Source organism: Pipra filicauda, unplaced genomic scaffold (assembly GCF_003945595.2).
Source record: "Pipra filicauda isolate LSUMZ 115617 unplaced genomic scaffold, ASM394559v2 scaffold658_size180054_pilon, whole genome shotgun sequence".
Classification (NCBI taxonomy): Eukaryota; Metazoa; Chordata; class Aves; order Passeriformes; family Pipridae; genus Pipra; species Pipra filicauda.
Genome location: NW_024104818.1, coordinates 12,875 through 34,151, shown reverse-complemented (window position 1 = coordinate 34,151; position 21,277 = coordinate 12,875). Strand labels below are relative to the sequence as shown.

At 42.4% G+C, this 21,277-nt stretch overlaps 1 protein-coding gene across 1 annotated transcript in view; it reads left to right on the top strand.

Annotated features, from left to right (window-relative positions):
* The first annotated feature begins 1,040 nt into the window (after nt 1–1,040).
* The window catches only part of LOC113996700 (cytoplasmic polyadenylation element-binding protein 3-like), a 33,066-nt gene continuing 12,829 nt past the window's right edge, over nt 1,041–21,277 (top strand). Inside the window, exons 1-5 of the mRNA XM_039388489.1 lie at nt 1,041–1,088; nt 3,571–3,692; nt 4,505–5,564; nt 8,251–8,529; nt 18,487–18,577. Coding sequence (XP_039244423.1) covers nt 1,041–1,088; nt 3,571–3,692; nt 4,505–5,564; nt 8,251–8,529; nt 18,487–18,577 — 1,600 coding nt within the window. The remainder of the gene's footprint in view (nt 1,089–3,570; nt 3,693–4,504; nt 5,565–8,250; nt 8,530–18,486; nt 18,578–21,277) is intronic.

The window sequence follows — 21,277 nt, the reverse complement described above, 5'->3', positions numbered from 1 at the left end:
TATGGCTTGGCATTTGTCATGTTTGTTGTCTAGGCTTAGGAACTCATCACAGCTCCACAACTCTCTGGCTTCTTCAAGTCATTCAGATGAGGTAGGGCTCTGCCAGTATACAATCTTCCTTAAGCAGTTTCTCTTCAGTGACTTTTAGGGAACATGAAGTCCAGTCATCCGAGGATACCCTAAGGTCTGGAAAGGCATATCGAGGAAGTTCTTGTGTTGTAAATGGTTGAGGTACCTGAAAGAAGCATTATACATGCTTAGCTTGTTCTTACATATTCATTTAGGCATCTGGTTTTAGATGCTATTAGCTTACAACTAGCCTAATCCAAAAAAGCTCTCAAGCTTTCCTTAGAAAGGGGCAGCTAAGATAAATGAAAGCAGGAAGGAATCAAAGGATTACAGGAGAGAATAAAACATTAAAGCAAGAGGGTGTGAAGGCAAAATGGTCAAAAATCAAGAAACTTGGGAGTGGAGAGAGAAAGCAAACTGCCAAGGACAGGCCTCAGCACTTCTTGATGGCACCAAGGTGCCAGTCAAGAGACTTCATTTGGTGGAGGAGAAGCCAGAAGCTGTGGCCTGGCTTCTCCTACACCAAGGGGTCTCATATCTGAGGCAGAAGAGCCTGAAGGATTCTCAGTTTGACTCATTCTTGCTTGTATCCAAAGTCAAGAAGTGTATGCCACAAGACCAAGAAGCACCAAAAACCTAGTGGATTTTGCACCAATATAGCCAGAACCTTTCCTCATAATTAGCAGATAGAGAGAGATCAGGTTTCTCTCTCTAAAAGTACCTGCATCAGGATAGGCTGAATCATCCTTTGGTAGCACCTGTCCTGTGTTTGAAGAAGATTAGGTAGCTAATGCAGAGCGGACACTTCCTTTTCACATGGTTAAAAATAGATGAGATTCACCCCATGAAAATTGTTTTAACAAACACACCGATTGGGGTAGGTGGCTACCATGGTAGAGATAAGCTGGCATGAAGGATGTGAGTGCTCCTGTCTTTCAGTCAATTTAAAAAGACTACTTATATATGCCAAGATGGCTGTTTTGAAGGAAGAATTGCTAGAATTTGGGCTTGATTTAAACGTGAGGGATGAAAAAGCTGACTACTCACAAAAAAACCCTCAAATGAATGATTTCCTATGCACTTTGTAGAAACAGGCAGCTGGTTATAGAAGAGACACAGAGAAGCATTGCTTCCACCCTTCCTAGATGCCTGAGAACGGCCCAAGTAGAGGACAGCTTCTGTTCAGGCTTGCACACAACCGAATGTCAGGTGTATGACATGGACACAAAGGGAAGCCAGATGCTACCAGTTCTGCAGCTCACCAAACTAATGTTTATGAGGACTGTGCTGTGAAGCAACTCACTACCCAGAGAGGAACCATTAACTTGGCCGGCAACATTTAATCAGCATGTGATCATCTGCAGGGCCTTGGTCTGCACTCTGGATTTTTTTTAACCCTTGTAAAACAGACGGCTGCAGAGTTCCTGAAACAGATGCCAACATGTGCTGGTTTAAGAGTTAACCAGCAGGGGAAATGAACTCAACTCAAAGGAGAGATTATAAGTCAGAATAACAATTTATTAAAATAATACAGTAAGTACAATCATACAAACAAACAATTGGTCTTAACCCACAAAACCCAAATGTATAACCCAGTACCCTGGGGCATGAACAAAGTGGTGTTCCTTGGGCCCCGCTTGAGTCCAAAGTAAAGGGAGAGGGGAAGAACCTGCTGGTGGGAGAGCTGTTGCAGTCTGGTCAAAAGTGGTGATTGCAGTGAGATGCTGGGGGAAGAGCTGTTGCAGTCTGGCCAAAAGTGGCGATTGCAGTCCAGTGGTGGTCTAAGTCTGGTTGAGAGCGATGAGCTGCAGCCTTCCTCTGGATCCCACGAGTGGTGGTTAAAAAATGTTCCGAGACTCCAAGATTACATATCCTCCAGTTCAGGCAGGAATGTTCAGTACTTCCCTCAGGCCGGGGAGTTCCACAAAGGGTGTGAGGACAGGAGCATCCTCCTATCTCACAGGCCTCTGAACACCTAGTTTATAGCCTGAGGAGTCAGGCTCTATGGGCAGAGGGTGCGAATAGTCTAATGACAACAGTTTCTGGGAAATGGCATGGAAGGCTATAGAATACACAGTTTTGGGTTACACCCATACCATGATGAACTGATCTCAGCTGTCCTAACTAGGACACAACATCATGAATAATTCTGGAGTGTTAAGTCATAATACAGCAAAGATAAACATATATCAATTATTTTTCTATGCTGCAAATGTATTTTCATCCTAACTCTGAAAGATGGCTTGGATACCCCGATACATATACCCACACAGGTTCACAATCACATCACAGATGACTGCAAATGCCGAACCGATTCTTTTCCCCCTCTACATTTTTTATGTATATAGCAAACACACACAGATTTAACAAATACGAACTGTTACATTGAGTGAGAGCAAAGGTCCATGGGGCAGGCAAGAACGCAGCCATCCAGTCACTGACATTGGGCATGGATGGATGCCTAGAGAAAAGTACAACAGGTCAAGCACATAATGCCACTTCCCTTGTGTACTCACACATTCAACAGCTGTTTACAAATTCTTTCACTACTGAGCTACAGCTTCTCCAGAGCATAAAGGGAGCTTGCTTGTTTCAGTCTTTTCAGGGGTATATTCATCTGTATCAACAATATATTTGCATGTGCCAAATTATTTATTCGTTTGTGCTTCCAATGGATGGAAAGGGTAAACCCCCACCTTTGACACTGGAATACCTCAGAAGGCACCACGTTGTGCCACCACACCCCAATACGGGCTGTGTCCCAGCTCGCGTGGGTGTCTGACGAGCCCAAGAAACAAGGCTTGCTGGCAGACCCTGGGCAGGTGGGGACGAAGGGGTGACCAACCCAGGTGCCCGGGAGCTCTGACACCCCTCACTGCCCCACGGGTAGTGACCCGCCCGCACGCCCGACGGCGGGGCAACATTGGCAACACGGGCACACGGCGGGGCCGGGCCGGGGGGGCGGGGCCTCGACACCCGGCCCGTCTCGTGCCGCCGCGCTCGCGCTCCACTCGCCCCGCCCCGCCCCGCCCCGCCCGCCTGCCCGCCCGTGGCGCGCGGCCGTGCGTCAATGCAAATAAGCGGTGCGCGAGGTGAAGGGGCGGGCGCTCCCCCCCGGCCCGAACGAGCGCCTGATGGGATCGCAGGCGGCGGGAGAAACCAGCGTCCCGGCTTCCCCCCCCCACTATCTGTAGGGATGAAAGCCAGAGGCACCCGCCGGCGCAAAACGAAATAAAATCGTTTTGTTTCAGGTGCGTCTCGCTTAACGATACAAAGGTCACCGAAGCCCAGTGATTGCCTTGCTCGCCCATAAGGTTCGCAGAGCTGCCACCTCCCTTTCGCTTGCAGTGGTAGCGCCCACACGCCTCGTCGTCGCCGGGGGTGAACGAGGGGAGGGGCGAGTTCCGAAGCTGATGCATTATTCATGAGGAGGTGGGGCCACAGGGCTCATTACCAAGGTCGGGCGGACAGGGGCCGGGCCTGTGACGTCACTGTGACGAGTGTTCCGGCGCTCTTAAGGGCGCCGCGGCGGCCCCCGGCCGGCAGCGGGGCGGGGGCGGTGGCCGTGGCCGGGCTGGGGGCAGCAGCCTCGCTGAGGAGAACGGGTCGCCTGCCCTGCGGAGGTACCGGCGGCCTCCCCGCCTTCCCTCCCTCCCTCCCCGCCAGTGCCAGGCCCGGGAACGCCCCGCTCTCCCCCTGCGTCGCGGTGTGGCGGCTGGGGGATCGGACGGAGGAGTTGGTGTCCGGGGACAGTGACCTGTCCGGGCGGATTCCTGACCTAAGCGGATTCCCTGTGGGTGCGACTGTAAGCGGGAAGGGCCGCCCTACCGGGGGTCCCGATAAATGAAAACGAAAAAGAAAATATCTGATAAAAATGGGCTCGTTATCGAAAAGCTGCGGTATTTTTAAAGCAGTACAGTGGCGCTGATGGCAAAGAAGAGGGCTTTATTCCATAAATTAGCTATTTTTGGACTTACATAGTGGCTTGCGATAGGCGGGTATTTAAACACCCCACCCCCCCCGTCCCATTTCTCCACAAAGATTATTAATTATCTTTGTCTCTTTGGTGTGCCGGTGTGGGGGCTCACCCCTGCGCCGAGCCGGTGTCAGGGGAGCTCCTGCAGGCGGCCGCCCCCAGCCCCTGCCCCCTGTCCTGCCCTCCCCGGAGCGGCCGCAGCCGCCTCGTTCCTCCTTCTCGTCCTGCCCCTCGCCGCCCGCTGTAGCCGGTTCCCCTGGCAGCGTGTCCGCCGGGTCGCCCCTGCCCTCTCTGTTTTCCCTCAGCGGCCGCTGCTGCGCATCATCAAAACATGCAGGATGAGCTGCTCCTAGGGGTGACACAGCAGCAGCAGCCAGGCAGCGAGAGGCTGAGCAGCAGCCCCGCGTCGGGACACCCCCCTTTCGGCCACCCCTCCTCTGACTTTAAACCCTGTCTCAGCCCCCACCAGGATTTAAACAAGCAGCAAGCGCAGCAGCCACAGCCGCCGCCTCCTCAGCTGAGCCAGAAGAGGAAAGAGTTTAAGCAGCAGCAGCAGCTCAGCAGCCCAGCCCAGCTCGGCAGCAGCCACCCCCTGAATAACCACCACCCCCCAGACTATCATCACCACCCCCCTCAGCAGCAGCAGCAGTTCAGCCACCCCACTGACAAGTACCAGCAGCAGGAGCACAGGCAACAGCAGCAGCTCCAGCTCCTCAGCGCTCACCCCCTGGAGCCGCCGCGGACGGGGGATCACCGGCACCACCGGCCCCTCGGCCCCGCCGAGCACCAGGGCGGTGCGGACAGGGGGGGTTCGGAGCGCCTCGCCCCTTCCTGCCCGGGGGGATCGGCGTCCGCGGACCCCAATGTGGGGGTGGCCGCCGCCTCCTGCGTGAATCCGCCTCCGTCTCCTCATCTGCAGGCGAGAGCCAAGCTGCCCCCCATGGAGTCCCCCCCGAACAGCCACTTACTGGGCAGCCCCGGGAACCTCCTGCCCGGCGGGCTCGGCTCTGGCTTCAGCAGCCTGCAGAGCCCGGAGATCCCCAGCCCCCATCACCAGAGCGGGGGCGGCTCCTCCTCGGCGGCTTCCCCTCCTCCTCCGCCGCTGCCCGGCTTCGGCACCCCCTGGTCGGTGCAGACCTCGTCGCCGCCTCCGCAGCAGACGCAGCAGCCTCCGGTCTCCAGCGGCGGCGGCGGCGGCGGCGGGCAGATCAGCGCGATGCCGCCCCCGAGCCCGGAGTCTGAGACCAGCTTCTATCCGGGGATCCCGTCATCGATCAACCCCGCTTTCTTCCAGAGCTTCTCGCCGGTGTCTCCTCACAACCCCTGCGCCGGGCCCTTCAGCAGCCCCTTCTCGGCCGCCGCCCCCCCGCCGCCGCCGCAGATGAATTTACCTCAGCAGCAGCAACAGCAGCAGCAGAACCGGAGATCCCCTGTGAGCCCCCAGCTCCAGCACCAACACCAGGCGGCGGCGGCCGCCGCCGCCTTCTTACAGCAGAGAAACTCCTACAACCATCACCAGGTATCGGGCGGGGAGCGCAGGGCGATTGGGAGCCCCGGGGCGGGGAGGGGGACGCGAGGACAGGACGGGGGCGCCGCTGCCCTCGTTTCGCTGGTCGCGGGAGCCGGGCGACTTCGCCGCCGGCGCCGGGCGAGGCTGCGCGGCGGTGACAGCCCGGCGGGACCGCGGTGGCGGCGGCAGGGCGGGGCCGGCCCAGCGGGAGGGAGGGGGGGAGGGCACCTGCGCCCCCCGCCCGGTGCGGGCCCGGGCGGCCGGAGGGGTCGAGCCGGAGAAGTCTGCGGGCAGCGTCCGCTCCGCGCCCGGCCGCGCTCCCCGGCCGCTCCGGGTGGCAGGTGCCGGAACGGCCCTTCGGCCCCGTCCCCTGCGCTACTGCCGGCACTCCTCGGTGCGCCGTCGGCTGTCCAGGGACGCCGGTTTTTAAGGGACGAGGGAAGAATGATCTTTTAAAAGAGCGCAAACGCTCCTGTTGGTGTCAGGGAGTCTCGCCGTGAAAACGCCCCCTCGTCCCCCGCGGCGGGCGGGCTGTCCCCGAACAATGAGCCTGACAGCTCCGGCCGGCGCCGCCCCCGCGCAGCCCCTTCCCCGGCCTCGCACCGGCCCTCGGCCGGACGGGCGCAGGTCGCCAGGAAGAGGTTTAGGTGCGAAAGCTGTCGCCGTGCTGCCCTTTCAGCGGTTTTGGCTGACGTTGCTTGAATGTGTGTCCGAGGACAGCGCTGTTTCAGGTTCCCATACTTCTGTGACCGATTTTTATCGAGTTGTGTCGCGATCCCGTGTTAAAAATGGAAGTTTATGTTTCTTTCTGGAACAAAATACTGTAAGAAATCAGAGAGAAGCAAATCTATGTTAATATCACCAGCAATTGCATTATAAGCCCATCTTGCTGTGATTATTTGCTCAATTATGAAAGGCTGGAGTTGTATAGGCCTCTTCTTAATTTTTTTTTTTGTTCTAGTATTAAATCCTGTCAGTTTTAATCGGTAGAGATCAATTTGTATTAGAACTGGAATAGCACATTAAGTATGCCTATCCGACTACTGATTGCAGTGCATCACCATTTGAAGCTAGTTGTCCTTAACGTCTATAATAACCTTCTTCAAACAAATTCCAAAGCAATTCTCCAGCAGTGAGGTGTACAGGAATTTTCTCTCACTTATAAGTTGTAGGTATACTTAAACAGTGCCATGACAGCATAGCTAGCAATATTAGAGGCTTGTTAACATTTGGCATTATCTCTTAAGGTTTGTTTCACAATAGAGTGCCTGCCTCTCCCAAAATTCCAACCGAAGTATTCAAGTTTTACAACATAATTATCTATAATTATATAGAATGGGATGTTTTCCTGATTACTTGACCAAGAATGGCTTTAGTAGTTTTTTAGTTTCTTTTTTGGGGTTGGGGGTAAGGGAGATGTTGTTATAACTTTAGCTTTCTGTCTTCATAAAGTTCTGTTTTATCTAATGCATAATGTATTGACATGCTTTAAATTTTTAAGTTATTAGAATTGCAAGCTGAGGGTTGCTTACTGCTAAGCTTAGAGATAAAAGTACTGTATTTTCACTTAACAGAACTGAATTTAGATTTATCACACGCCCCCATTCCATTTCTATGTTTGAGAAAAAGCCTTTCCAAGAACAGTCAGATTTGAGAATGCTAAAGATAAATACAGTTCTTCACTGTCAGTCAGGCTCAGTGGGTCCACCTCTTGGTAGTATGACAACCACTATAGGTCACTTTCTAGCACAAGTTGTGGCTTAGGAATAACAAGTTATTATCTTGTAAAAACCTTCATCTAAAAACTGCTTCTGTTTTTATGTTGGAGAATATAGGGTGCTTGTTAGATACATGTGCATCTAGGTAAGATAGACCACCTGTAGACAAAAAAAAAAAAATTCTCCAAAAAAAATTGCAGAGTACATCCCGCAGAATACCAGGTTCATTATTCCAGAAATTACTCCATTTATTACTCCAGAAATATTAGACCAGGGGCTTCAGAATAATGTGTTTTAATTTGGAAATGTTATGATAGCCTTTCAGGCTGATTCTCTGTACAATAGTCAGTGCTCTTTTTGCTCTTATATGGTAATACTGAGACAATGATATTCAAAATACGGGAGGGGGGATTAAATCTGTCATTTGAATTCTAATTTTTAAATTTCTACTAACTAGTGCAGTACTATTCACTGAGTAGAAATAATTCTTATTAGTAGAAATATAAATCGTGCTTTAATAATAATTTTTAAGTTAATCTCTTTGAATTTATTGTGTTATTTTAATGTATGATAAATTGGTCTCAGGGTTTTTTGTAAGTTGGTTTTACACCCTGGAATTGTTCTTTTACATATTTTTAAGGAATGCTGCCAGTTACTAAAATGATAATCTAAATTGCTTGCACAAGTACTGTGGGGTTTACTGGGGGGATATATGAAGAAGTAGAAATTACTTCTTTTTTTTTTTTGTTAATGAAGCTGTGTTTTCTTCCTTGCCTCAGGAATTAATTTACATGTTGTCAGGAAAGAGTGGTTAATAGAAATCTCTGCACGTTGCTTGCATGGTGGTTGGTTGTTTTAGAGTTTGATGGGGGTTTTTGGTTGTTTGTTGTTTTTTTTTTTCTGTTTTTTCGTGGAAAAACATGTATTTTCAAAATAATGTAAATAATCTTTTTTTGGTTTTTTTGGGTTTTTTTTAGCCTCTTCTGAAGCAGTCACCTTGGAGCAATCAGAGCAGCGGCTGGAGCACAGGAAATATATCTTGGGGAGGAATGCATGGCAGAGACCATCGTAGAACTGGAAACATAGGAATTCCAGGAACTATGAACCAAATCTCTCCTTTGAAGAAGCCCTTTTCTGGTAATGTCATAGCTCCTCCTAAATTTACTCGCTCCACTCCATCACTGACACCAAAATCGTGGATTGAAGATAATGTTTTCCGAACTGACACCAACAGTAATACTCTCCTTCCTTTGCAGGTAAGGATGGTATGTAGCCGGTGTGTTCGTGGTCTTGCATAGCATTTTGACTTGATTCATTTTTAATGAGAATTAAACAGTAGTTGCAGCTCTGGTACTTGGTTTGAAAATTGTATGTTTCTAGATTATTTTTAGTCTTAAATTTTAACTAATCCCCATGTTTTCAGTGTATTCAGCAGTATATGATTCTCACCTTTAAATAAGAATATTGACTGTCAAGAAAGATAGAAACTGTAGGCAGTGATGAAGCAATAAAACAAAATATGTTTAATCCAGCAAGTATTTTCTGACTATGGTAATGCTCACATTCTTATAAATCCCTTTAGACCTCGGTATTTTTTTTTGTTTACTTGTCCTTGTACATAGATTTTCTTACTTCCATAGATGACTCTTGAGTCTTCGACATGTTCGTCCTTTGCTGGTGTTCTGGGCTGACATTTGCATATTAGTGAGATCTTTTTCCTCCACACTTTAGCACCTTTTATGTTTTCTTTTATCTGGAAGCCCTGTGACTTAGAAGTGTTAAACAGGAGGATGTGTCTTAGAACTAAAGATCTGGGTTCACCTCCTGAATTTTTCCAGTGACATCTTATGTGACTTTAGGTAAGTCACTTAGCTCCAGCCTCAGTAACCTCCTGGTAAAACGTAAGAATGGGAAAAATATCCTATATTGATTTAGTTATTCCTTGTTAGCAGAGGCCTTTCATTCGTGACCACATTTGAATTGATAAAGCTGTATTTGCATGAATTAGCAATCTAATCCTTATGTAGCTGTAGTGGCAAAAGGATGCTCCTTGGGACCAGATGTCCCACTAGAGTTCCTGTTTCTCTTGACGTTTTGCTGGCACAGGTCCATATGGGACAGAAGGCCATGTCCCAGCTCTGTCCAGGTGAGCTCAGTTACTGGCAGTATTCTTGAAGTTACATGACTTTTGAACGTGCCAAAGTCCTGCTCCAAGTGTATGTGTTTGGACCTGAAACTCAAGAGGATTTGCTCGTACTGTGAATACTGGTTCCATTAAGTAGCCTTGCTAGCTGGAATATCATAGTTGAATAATCTTTTGTGTGGGTAGAAAGATGGGGGCAAAATGTGGCATTCTTCAGGTATTATGTTCTGTTAAGGAAAACAGATTACAGACAGGTAATGCTTTGCAGTGCAGGGCTTTGAGAATAGTAGAAAGTAAACCCTGAAATGTGTCCCAAAGATGTTAGCCTAAAGAACAGGTTTAAAAATATTAATGCTATCGTATGTTGAAGCTGCAGCAACGTATACATTGTAATTCATATGCAGCTAAGCACAGATTGTGAATATATTTGCTCATTCAATAGACCTTAGAAGTCCATATGACCATTACTTTCAACTTCCAGAAGCTTCTATAGTGGTTGTTTTCTATAGATTAACTCATTTTATGTCTAAACAAATGTCTTGTGCATTCAGACTATAACTTCTATGTAGTAGGGTAGGAAAGAAATCCTTGTAGTTTAACTTTATAATACATTAATGTTTCTACTTAGGGAATAGGGGATTTTTTTAAGAGATAGTGTCAAAGTGACACTTTGGAAACTTAGTTGTTGATCATACCTGTGAGCACCAGAATCACCAATTAAATGGCTATATTTACACTGTAGATCTGTCTATGCTTAAATCTCCCTGACGTGTATAAAGTCATGGTTGAAGAACACAGTAAAAATAATCCTCTTTGAAGGGTTGCAGTGTTATCTACTGCTATTGTGGAAACACTAGGTGTTTCCATAAATTGTTTTGCTACACTAAAATTGTGTTCTTATTTTTCAGTTAGTACACTATTGTTATATGATTAATTCCTTGTGATGACTATTACATTTTGGAAGTCATAATGAAAAAGTTAAATAGAGCTTGGAGCTCGTGCTTCTTTTCATCAGGACTTGTGTTGGCAATTGTGATGCTGTCAAACACCCATCTTGCTAATTTGTACTGTGCTTGTTTCCTTCCATAAAAGGTTGTGGTATTTAGATTGAAGAATCTTAAAGATACAGTAGCAATATCCGAAGGTACAAAAAATAGTACTAATTAAATTTTGTGATGTCTGGAAAGTCAACACAAAAGTGTTGGTGTGTGTAGAAGTTACCTATCTCTTCCAAGCTTCCACGGAGCCAATACACCTTAGCATGCATGTTGGATACCCACGCTGCATCACTCACACTTTTGCAGAATAATTTTTTTCTTTGTTTTAACTGCAGTAATCATTTTGTGTGGGAGGGGACAAAGCACCTTTCCTCTGAACTTTAGCTAGTTCAAAATTAGCAAATAAACACAGGTTAGAAATGCCAGTGCCCTCAGTGACGGACTTTGTGTAGATTGTTAATGTTGATACCATTTTTTTAAAATGCTTTATATTTTTTCTAAGTCCAGATAGCCTTCAGCAGTGTCAGCTGCTCATCCATTTTCTGAAGAACATGTATCTCATGCAAACAAGATAAGCCACAGAGGAATTATATGCAAATTCAAAGCTCTGCCCTTCCGTCAAGCTTCTTTATTCTTTGGTCTTTGCATTGATGGTGGTCCCCAGTATAGAACTGACATCAGTTCTGGTGAAAATAATGTTTGCTGACATTAAACTAACATACCAGTGACAATGAATGTCATTGCTGATAACTGAATAAATAATCATATGTATTACAGGGATGAAAGCAGATTTTTCTGTACTTCCTAGTTAAAACTGAAATATGTCCCATGTGAAGTTGAACTCACAGTGGCCACATTAGTTGCAGCAAAGTTGCTTTTGCTTACAGAAATTATGAAGGATATCTCTTGGGATTTTTGAAAAGTTCAACAGGTTTTGAAGGAAGAATTGCTAGAATTTGGGCTTGATTTAAAGGTCAGGCAATGCTGATTTAAACGTGAGCAACTTAAGCCTATAGCCAAGTTTTCTTATGGGACTCACTGTAAGAAGCTATTTTTGCCTTCCTCAGGTTTTTAAGTTAATATAAACTGCATCAAATAAAGTTCTTTCATAGACAAAATCATGCCTACAAGTTTTAAGTTCTGCCATACTGCTTACACCATTATAGGTACTTCATATAGGGAAGGGATTGTTGCTTTGTACCAGAATCATTAAAGGAACAGTCAGAAACCTTGTCAGATATTGACACCATACAACTTAAGCATTTAATTGAGCAGTCTATTTCTCTCTCCTTAGAGAGAATCTAGGCTCCTTATTTAGATAATCTAATTCTCTAGAAGAACATACCTGGCACCGCTGACCTTACACAGCCCCTGGGATTCCAGTGTAGGCACTTACATTGCGTTTCGAGAAGTCAGATAATATGACTATTCCCTCTTATTCCCTGACCCGAAGTAAAAAAAAAATATAGGATACAAAACTAAAATTTTTTTTTTTTTAACACCTGATACTGTTGTTTTTCCTGAAAAAACATGCTTCAGGCATTTATGTGGCCAGCATGCAAGCACAGAAATCAATGTTTTGTGTATCCATTTTTCTTGATTTACGTTCCTTGGATGAGGACAGTAATTAACCGTTTCTAAATTTACTTTTTTTTTTTTTTTTTTTTTAGAATTGCAGTGCCTGCTAACCCTATTTTGATTACAAGCTTAGTTTTTCTTACTGTCTTGCAAATGAGCTTACTAAAACCTGTTAAAACAGTTTAATAATACACTGCAGTGTTCAGCTATTTTCATTGTAGTAAAAACACTGCATTCTATGAATATGAATTTAGTTTCTGTGTTTCTTTCGAATTACGGAAATACACTGTGTGTCTGGGTGTTTTTCACCTTGATTTGTCCTTCCTGTTTGTTCAAACAAACAGTATGTGTAATGTTCGTGGTCCTAAAAGCTGAGCTTTATTATTCTGTGTTGGAATTTAGATCTCCAGCTGGGGATTTGTGTTGTAAGGTAGCATCTTGTACAAATGCATATTTTTCTTTTGCTATTTATTTTTTAAATACGCTCAAGTTTTCAAAGATAGTCTTATTTCAAGTGATTTGCTGTATGTCACAACAGATGTTAGTTTTAGATATTTAATTTAAGCTGCTGTCACGTTGCTTGTGCCTTACAATCACTTCCATTCAGAGAATTTCAGATTTTCAATATGATAGTTTTAGTACAATTTAATATAGCATAACAGTTTAAATGGCTAATCTAGATGATACAGATAGCAGTGAATATTAGGTGAAGAGCAAGTTGCTAAAGTTGGATTCTTAATGCCATGTTTAGACTCCAAAATATGTGGCCTGTTTCTTCAGAAGTGCTGAGTGTTTGTCAGCTGATGTTAAACTTGAAGGCACTGGGAGTACAGCTGCGAAGTTCTCTTAGTCTTTAGACTAGTGTAATTGTCCAAACAGTAATTTGTAAGCCAGGCTTTACCACTTTATTTTTACTAAGGCAGTGCTGCCACAGAACAGTTTCGGGATTTTTAATGCAGTGGATTGATTACCTGGGACTGATTAAATAACACACAAAACCAGATATCTGTGTTTGAGGACCATACAGGGGATATCTCTGACTGGGGAAAGCAGTCTGCTGCCATGCTTTTAACGTCACCTCGTTCTGCCAAAGCACAGTTCTTCTGAGGTAAAATGAATACGTTCTCACCTAAGATCTATCCAAAGTACATTTACCATATGTGCTGATGTATTTACTTGAGTACCGAAGGCAGTATAGATATTTCTCGGGGCGGGGGGGCGGGGTGTGAGGAACCCAAACCTTGAATAACAACTTCCCATTCAAATGTCTTAATTGTCCCTTTAGTTATTTAATTGAAAATATCGGTACAGAAATTTTCTAGATTTTCCTCGTAAGTCAAGATTGCCCAGTCTTTAATGATCTCCATGATGTGTCTGGTTGTTTCCAGTTTATGAATATATATTCTTGAGCTGAAGTATTCCAGTATAGATACAGTACATGCTGTTGGTATTTTTTTGTTTGTTTTTAAATGCTTATGTAGTTGGAAAGTAGGTGTGTCTACCACAGGACCTGTTCTGGTGCATTTTAGGCTCAGTTGAGCTAGCTTACATAGCTGATTGTGTCATTTTAACTTCAAAACACTTTGTTGTCAGGTTGACCGTTCAGAGATGTCTACCAGACATCTTTAGTTCAACTCTACCACTAATGACACCATGAAAAGTAACCAAACAATTTCTTGTGTCTACTTTAAGCCTTCCTTCTTGCCTTTTTTATAGAGCTAAAATTGTAATTGTCATAGGTTTTCATATTAAGTTTTTCATTTACACTAGCTATGGTTTCAACAAGGGGATTATGATTATAGTATGTTCTCACTAAAATGAGAATGACTTGAAGTTCAGATTTTAGCAGGTAGTTTAGAATACGTAATGTACTTAATTGTTAGGTTATTACTGGTAAGGTTAATACTGAATACTATATTCGGGTGCTTTTTAAAGTCTGGATACTTTATTACTAAATCAGTTGTTGCTGTCTAGTCTTAGAGCACATTTTTATTCAGGGGTCAGTTTTAATTTAATTTTTCTTTATTTTAGCTTCTAACAAACTCAGTTAATTCATCAAGGTCAAAGCTACAGAGTCTTTTTTGCAGCCAACTAGGACCATACTTGAAACTGACTACAAGCTTTGTGACTTTTGTCTTCAGCCCCCGTCGCATGCTATAATCCTACAGAATATGAAGGGACGTGTAAATGGTCATCTTAAAAGATACTACCACTTAATGATTTTAATACCTGTGTTAGAAGGCTAATTCTTTACTTGAACTAGTTCTGCAGATCAGTAGTTTAGAGCATATGTTCAAAATCAAAAGTTGTCAAACCTATTAACTATGAGCATCTATTTTTAATGTTCGTAATTAAAGAGTAGCAAAACTGTTCACCATAATGGCTTCTGATGTTGCATTTGCTTTATGTATAAATGACAATATATGAGCTTTGAAATGTGACTGCACTGAGTTTCTGCAAATGCTCAAACAGGATAATCTTCGCATAAATTGCATGGGTATATTTAGAAGTCCTAAATAGTCTGCCAAGAAAAATTATTTGTTCAGTAGTTTAGCGTTGAAACTTGTTCTTCAGAGAAAGCTGCCGTCCTCCCATCCCTGCGCATTCAGATGCACAGCTTGGGGACTTCTGAAATGTGCACTCTGTAGATGTGTTTTACATGACATTGTCAAAAGGTCCTTCTAACAGTCCTCCGTGGGAAGGATACTTTGTGCTTCTCCTATATTGTTTAAATTTGTAAAAATTCAGAAAATAATTATCACTTTTCCGTAAAATTTCTTACACAGTCTTAACTTTAAGTGGAGATGACAATTTATCGCTTAGCCATATAGGTCTGGATCTGTAGGCGGTTACACCAAAACCACATTTTCAATTCTGTTGTGTATGAACACAGTTATGATTCTGGTATTGGAAAGGTGGGTCAAGCAGCATTCAAATGCTTATACAATTAAAAGGAAGTAAAAAGCTATTTTGAGTATTTGTAGTGCTTGGGAGAAGTTAACTGTCAGCTCTCAGGGGGGGGAAGAAAAGCTGGCATTATGTTGTGACATTCCACTGAGATACAGACCTCCTGTATCTCACAGCAAGAGTCACTTGCTTCTTAGCATAGAACTGATGAGCCAGAGCTGAGGGAAATGCAAAATATTTTACAGGAATTCAGCCTTCACAAAAGGTGCTCTTGGAGTCAGGATAATAGAAAGCATGTATTAACATACACACTCATGTATCAATGCCTTTGTACTACTGATTATCTTTAGTTTCATTATTTCAACACGGTTGAGAAGCAGTTATCTTCTAAAACAACCTGGAACTACTTTTAAAACAACATGGAAAAAGTCCCAAGAATTAGAACTATTTCCATGTTGTTTTAAAGGTAGTTCCAGATTGTTTTAGAAGATAACTGCTTATCAGCTGTGTTGAAATAATGGAACTAAAGGTAGTCCCAATTCTTGGGACTATTTCCACATGCATGGAGAACTATGTAGAACAGTCATGTTCAGAGGTGGTACTTTTTGTGCTTGTCCCAAAAGTTGACCAAAATCATAATGGAAGTTTTCTGATGTAGTAGAGCATGCTGTAGTAGAATCATCCCCTTTCAACAGAGCTTTCCAGAAAATGTTTGCTGATGTGTGACCTACATTATTGAAATACTTTTAAGTTTAGCTTTGAAATGAAAGCTCCGTATTTGCATAGATGATAACTGTTCTCTTTAAAGATATGATGTACGTATTTAGGGAGCTCAAAGCAGTGTTTTAGCATTATAAAGCCTAGTTGCACAAAGATCTAAAATGACCCTTGTACCCAAAGAATGACTTACTGCTTTTGAGATAGTTAAATTTCAAGTAATGCAGTGTGAATTGAAATAGAGATTAAAATTTTGAAGCACTGATTGCCAAGATATTATCAAAACTCACAAGTGAATAGTGTGATGTGTGAGTAGTGGGATAGTAGAATGCAATTCCTGTACTTAAATCCTGCTTTAGTGTGTTCCCAACATTTTTATAGTGTGAGGTGCCTACCTATTATATGTTTCCACTGCCAGAAAATACGTAATACAATTCAAGGAAACAGACCTCTTTATTTTTTTAGCTTTGTAGACATGAACTTTTTAAGGTGTAAAGAGGATGGGAAAAGTTTATTATTTCTCTGCTTCTAGCAGCACAAGACCTTTCACTTGAGATACACAGAACTTGCAAAATAGCATGATGCAAGGGTGAAGTTAGACTCATTTCACCATGTCACCCAGTGGAGCAGTTTACAAATTAATTGCAAACACATGTTCTGTGTTTTATTTTTCCATTCCTTTGTAAGATCTAGGACCAAGTGGGCCAGTTTTAGGAACTAAGCGTGGTGGAGCTTTTTCTTACTGGCTTCTGCTCTCCAGAGCGTTGTTAAGTCTGTAATAGTGATAATCGTACATTTTCCAGATAGTCATACATTATCTCAACATATATGTATGTAATAATGATCAAAAAAAAAAATCTGTAGTGAGCCTGTAACAAAGATAAAATGTCACACATACAGTTTAGTCAAGTTTTTATCAATACTAGTTCTTTTCCCCTCTCAGCTACAGAGGTAGCAAAACATGTTTTCTGTTTACTTAGCATTGTATTTTGCAAGAGCACTTACTACTTACCAAGTACTGCCTTAAGCTGAATGTAAGACTTCATTGAAAATCCTGATGAGATACCTTTTGAACGTTAGGGGACAGTAGGGAACAGATCCAGCTCTGCCACTGCTCACACCTTCTATAGAAAGGAGGTTTGCGGTGGTAAGCAGGTTCTTTTCATTGTCCTATCGAGAAACAAACCTGTAAGGGCATGGAAGCAGATTAGTCACTTCAGTTTCATTCTAATGCTTCTCAGGACAGCTAGAGAACTGAATGAAAGCCAAACAGTCCCAAAGTAGAGGCTGTTGTGAACTAAAATAGTGCTGGTGACTTGTTGGCACTCAAAACAGGTTGAAGATCACCTAACAAAGTGTCACTGGCATTTGATCTGGGATGTGGCAGGAGACAACAGAAACCTACTTTTTTAATTTATTGTTAAAATTGTCTAAGGGCTTCCAGAAAGAAAGTAAAGAGTCTGATCAAATGACTGTAACAGATTGCTTACCCAACAGGAAGCCATTACTCTTTATAGTTGTTTGAGGAAGAGAGAGCTGGAAAAAAAGGCTTCTCCCTCTTCATGCCAACATTGAACTCTCTAAGAAAGATGAAAGTAAAATCTAAATTTCGTCAGGGCTTGTCTTGCAAAGCTGATCATAAGTCACAGTTTCTGACTCATAGAAGACCTCTATTTCAAAGCTTGAGTTTTTACTCCTCCAATGTAAAGAATACCTGCTTTCTGAGGGATGTAGTTTGAAATGAGTCTATGCTCTGCTGAACTGTCATGGAATGTCAGTGAATGTGGATCAGATACCTTCTGTGTCCATTATATACGTACTAAGTGGATGGCTGCATCTTTAGGGAGTTTTAACAGTCATGCGATGTGTGTGGTGTAGTTCATACTACTCTTTGGAATTATTACAGTGCAGACAGAAGACAACAGTAAAACTAAGGCATGATTATAGTCCTTAAGTTCATTAAGTGCAGTACAGTCTAGCCAGAAGCCTTGCAAGTAGGAAGAGATTATGGTTTTACACACGAAGTTTTTCAGTTTCTGAAGGTATCCCTGAAAGACTAAAGGACTTAGTCCTCTTTCTTCTGTTTCTGTTTATTGGAAAACATGGGAGAAAGTGTCATAGGTAAACAAAATCATGGAAAACGTTTATGGTTCATTTTATTGGTAATAAATTTTATTACCTTCAGTGAAAATATTTGTAAGATAGTATGGTAACTTCTTCATGTTAATGTGCAAAAAAAATTGTCCTCTGTAAAACTGAATATCTGTTAGTAGGCTTTGTGACATTTCTTCTTTGTAGTTTAGCTTTAATTTTCCATCCTTTAGCCATTTAGTGCTGACCATTTGTAACTCAAGTCTTTGTATGCAAAGCATCTCAACTAAATCGCCCTGAAGCTCAGTCTCAGCAGGGGCTGTGGGCCCATGCCAGGCACTTAACCAAGCACCAGGAAGGTGCTTTCTTTTATGTGAGGTGACTGTCCTTCTTGTCTCGTAGTTCCCTACCTTACTTACTATTTAACGTGTGCATGAAATGAAATTGAGCTCTTAAAGGCATTAGTCCCCTTCATTAATCAGCCTAATGCATAACTGCTGTGGATCACTAGAACTGATTCAAGCAGTTCTGAAGGAAACAGGCAATCACAGGCTGTCAAAGTGCATACGCAGCAGAGTTCTGCACGCTGCATCTCTAGTTTTATATTTGGATGCTGTCAAACTTACTGTTAATAGTGTCAGATCTTACTTGGTGTCATTGTCCATATCCAGAGTGTCTGAGTGTACAGCCTTTGGAAGGAACCTTTGTTTTCCTTTCAAGTTTCTTATTAAAAACTACAGAATTTGTATTCCAATATTAACAATTCTGTTTTCTTTTAGGATCGAAATAGAATGTATGATAGTCTGAATATGCACTCTTTGGAAAACTCCCTTATTGACATTATGAGAGCAGAGCATGATCCACTTAAAGGTATGTTATTATGCTAAATAAAGAAAAAAGGGTCATCTATTCTGCATATTTGAATTAATATTGATTGCTAATTTCGATTCTACGTTCATATTAAAATAGCAAATGCATTATTTTCTCACACATGAAAAGCTAATCTTAAGCTGTATTTTAATGAAGACATTGGTTTATAGTTGTTTAAAACAAGTTTTACTGTCTTCATAGTTTTTTTCTCGATTTCCCCCTCCATCCTTCCGTCCTTTCCCCAAGAAATTTCTAGTTTGTTCTATTTGAAATTTTCTTGATTGCTGTAGAAAATTCTACCTCAATTTATGAAGACGCAGTATTCTGTTAGAGGTAACCAAGAGAGTGTGGGAGGGGAATCAAACCACTACCAGTGTTAGCCAGTTAATTTTCCATTTCTCTGCAGTGGAATCTGGAAAGAAAATTAAGTCCATTGATGAAATCAGGTTTTGTCCTTTCAAATATTTTTTTCAAAGCTCCTGAAGGATAATGCATCCAATCTGAAGAAGTCTAGCAATACACTTGGCTTTAGATTGCTGGTTCTTCTTGCTGCTTTGGGCTCTGTTAAGTCACTTGGCCACAGCAGTAAGCATGCAGCTAGCATATGTGGGCTTCAATTTTAACTCCTCTGTTCCCTGTACATTTATTCACTTGTGTGAATTCTGTTTTTCCCCACTTTCTCAGGTGCTGTTTACTGTTGAATTGCGGGGCAGGGAACCCAAGCCATTTTATTTGGCCTGATCAAATGTTACTTCATTTGTGGTGTTCTAATTAGACTTAGCATAATCTAACTTCAGAATTATCCAGGACTTCAGGCTTGCTTTGTAGAAATTAAATATCCAGATTGAAGCAACTGAAAAAATAATCAAAAATTATTTATTTATTTTTTGCATGATTATTTACTCCCATCCATTCTCTATTCACTAGAGGCTTCTAGACTTAATATATGTTGCATTAGTACATAAGGGCCTGTGTTCTCTAATTTGAAGGACACCTTGCCAGAATCTGCTCATAGTTCTATTAAGATCTATGTAATCAATTGTATGGCCTGTAGTATTCAGGTAGCATGTAATAGTATCTAAAGATTTACAATATTCAGCCAAAAGTTTAGAGTTTTTTCCCAAGCTGAAATTCTCTAGAAAGCATCTGTAAGTATGTAGCATATACTTGGGCAGTTAAATTTCTTCCACCTTAAAGTGGAAGCTGAAATTAAATTTTCGTAAGTGTTCTTAAATCCGATGTCCTGTTTCTTACTGCCTACAGAGATTTAATTCCAGTTTTAGCAAATTTGTCATTTAAGTCCATTATTAAATTCAGTTTGTCTGTTCTACATGTTAGCTAAACATTATTAACACAAGGGGTTTCAAACAGTGAACAGCTGGCCCCAGTGGTAATTGCTGTGGACTAAAAGCATGTGTATCTCATCAAAGATGAGGTGGCTACATGTACCATCCCTGTTCCAAAGCATTGTTGCTTCTGTTTGTCGCACTCAGGTGGTGACTAATATTTCTTTGGTTGTCTGAAAGCTACTGTTAGGAATAAAGTTAGAGAATGGAGATCTGTTGCAGTGAACTGTCATTGGCACCTCTCACAGGCCTGAAAACCAGTCTGTTATTTCTTCTTTCTGTGCATGCTGACATGACAAATGGAAATGGTTGCTCTGTTCCCCCTGTCATCTTGCTTTTTTCATTTTGGCTTTATAATGCAGAAGGGCTTTCAGAGGCACAGTGAGCGCAGAAAAAAAGAACTTTTAATTTTATTCATCTCTTCATATTTTGTTATGATGCAGTGGATGAAAATGATGTATTTCCAATAATAGTTTTCTGTGGAGAATAAGATAAGACAAAGCTTTAAGATTTTTAAAGTGAATTTTGTTCATACATAGGCACTTTGAAACACTCAGTAGTTTCCGTCTGTGCTTTCTAGGGACATGAGTATAGGGTGTCAGTCTACAGTTAAGAGGTTTGGGTTTTTTACCAGTTTCACCATCATCCTCTTGCAGTGAAAATTCTGCTAAGTTTTATGTTTGAGCTAGAACAGATGGAAGCCATAGATAGTGATGAATTCAAAGGAAACCCCTTTTTCTGTTTGAGTGCCGTAGAACAATGCACACGCCAACTGAATTTAAATAGAGTAATTGTGTGCTGTTATTTAAATTGATTGAATAAGATATTTTTTCTCGGTGGAAGTAATTTCAGCTGAAACAGCTATGTTATTAACACTAAGGCATGAGAAATGTTCGTTATGGACTGAAAATGGGAAGAAGAGATCTCATGCTAGAAGAGCCTTTTAGTTCTTTTCTACTCTCTGTTTAATCACCATTAGTTGGCATTTCTGTAATTTCTGAGCAACTTTAATTTTTTTTTCTGTCAACCATAAAACACTGATTTGGTTCTATCAGTCTCTGTGGTTTTTCTTTTCACCACAGAAAATCTAACGTTTACTTAAGAACCCAGCATATTTGCTTGCATAATGCACAGGATTAATAAGATTATTACTTATTTGTTGTTCTTATTAATATATAACATACTTTGTTGTCACTGGAGAGTATTTTGTAAGTAGAGAATATTTTTATGACAAGTTTTCAAGTAAATAGGAGCACACTAAAACAATGCATCTTTTATATCTGATCACAGCAGTAAAGTGAAAGTCCCTGGAATTTTAAGCACGTGTTTCAGATTTAGCTGCTTACAATATCTG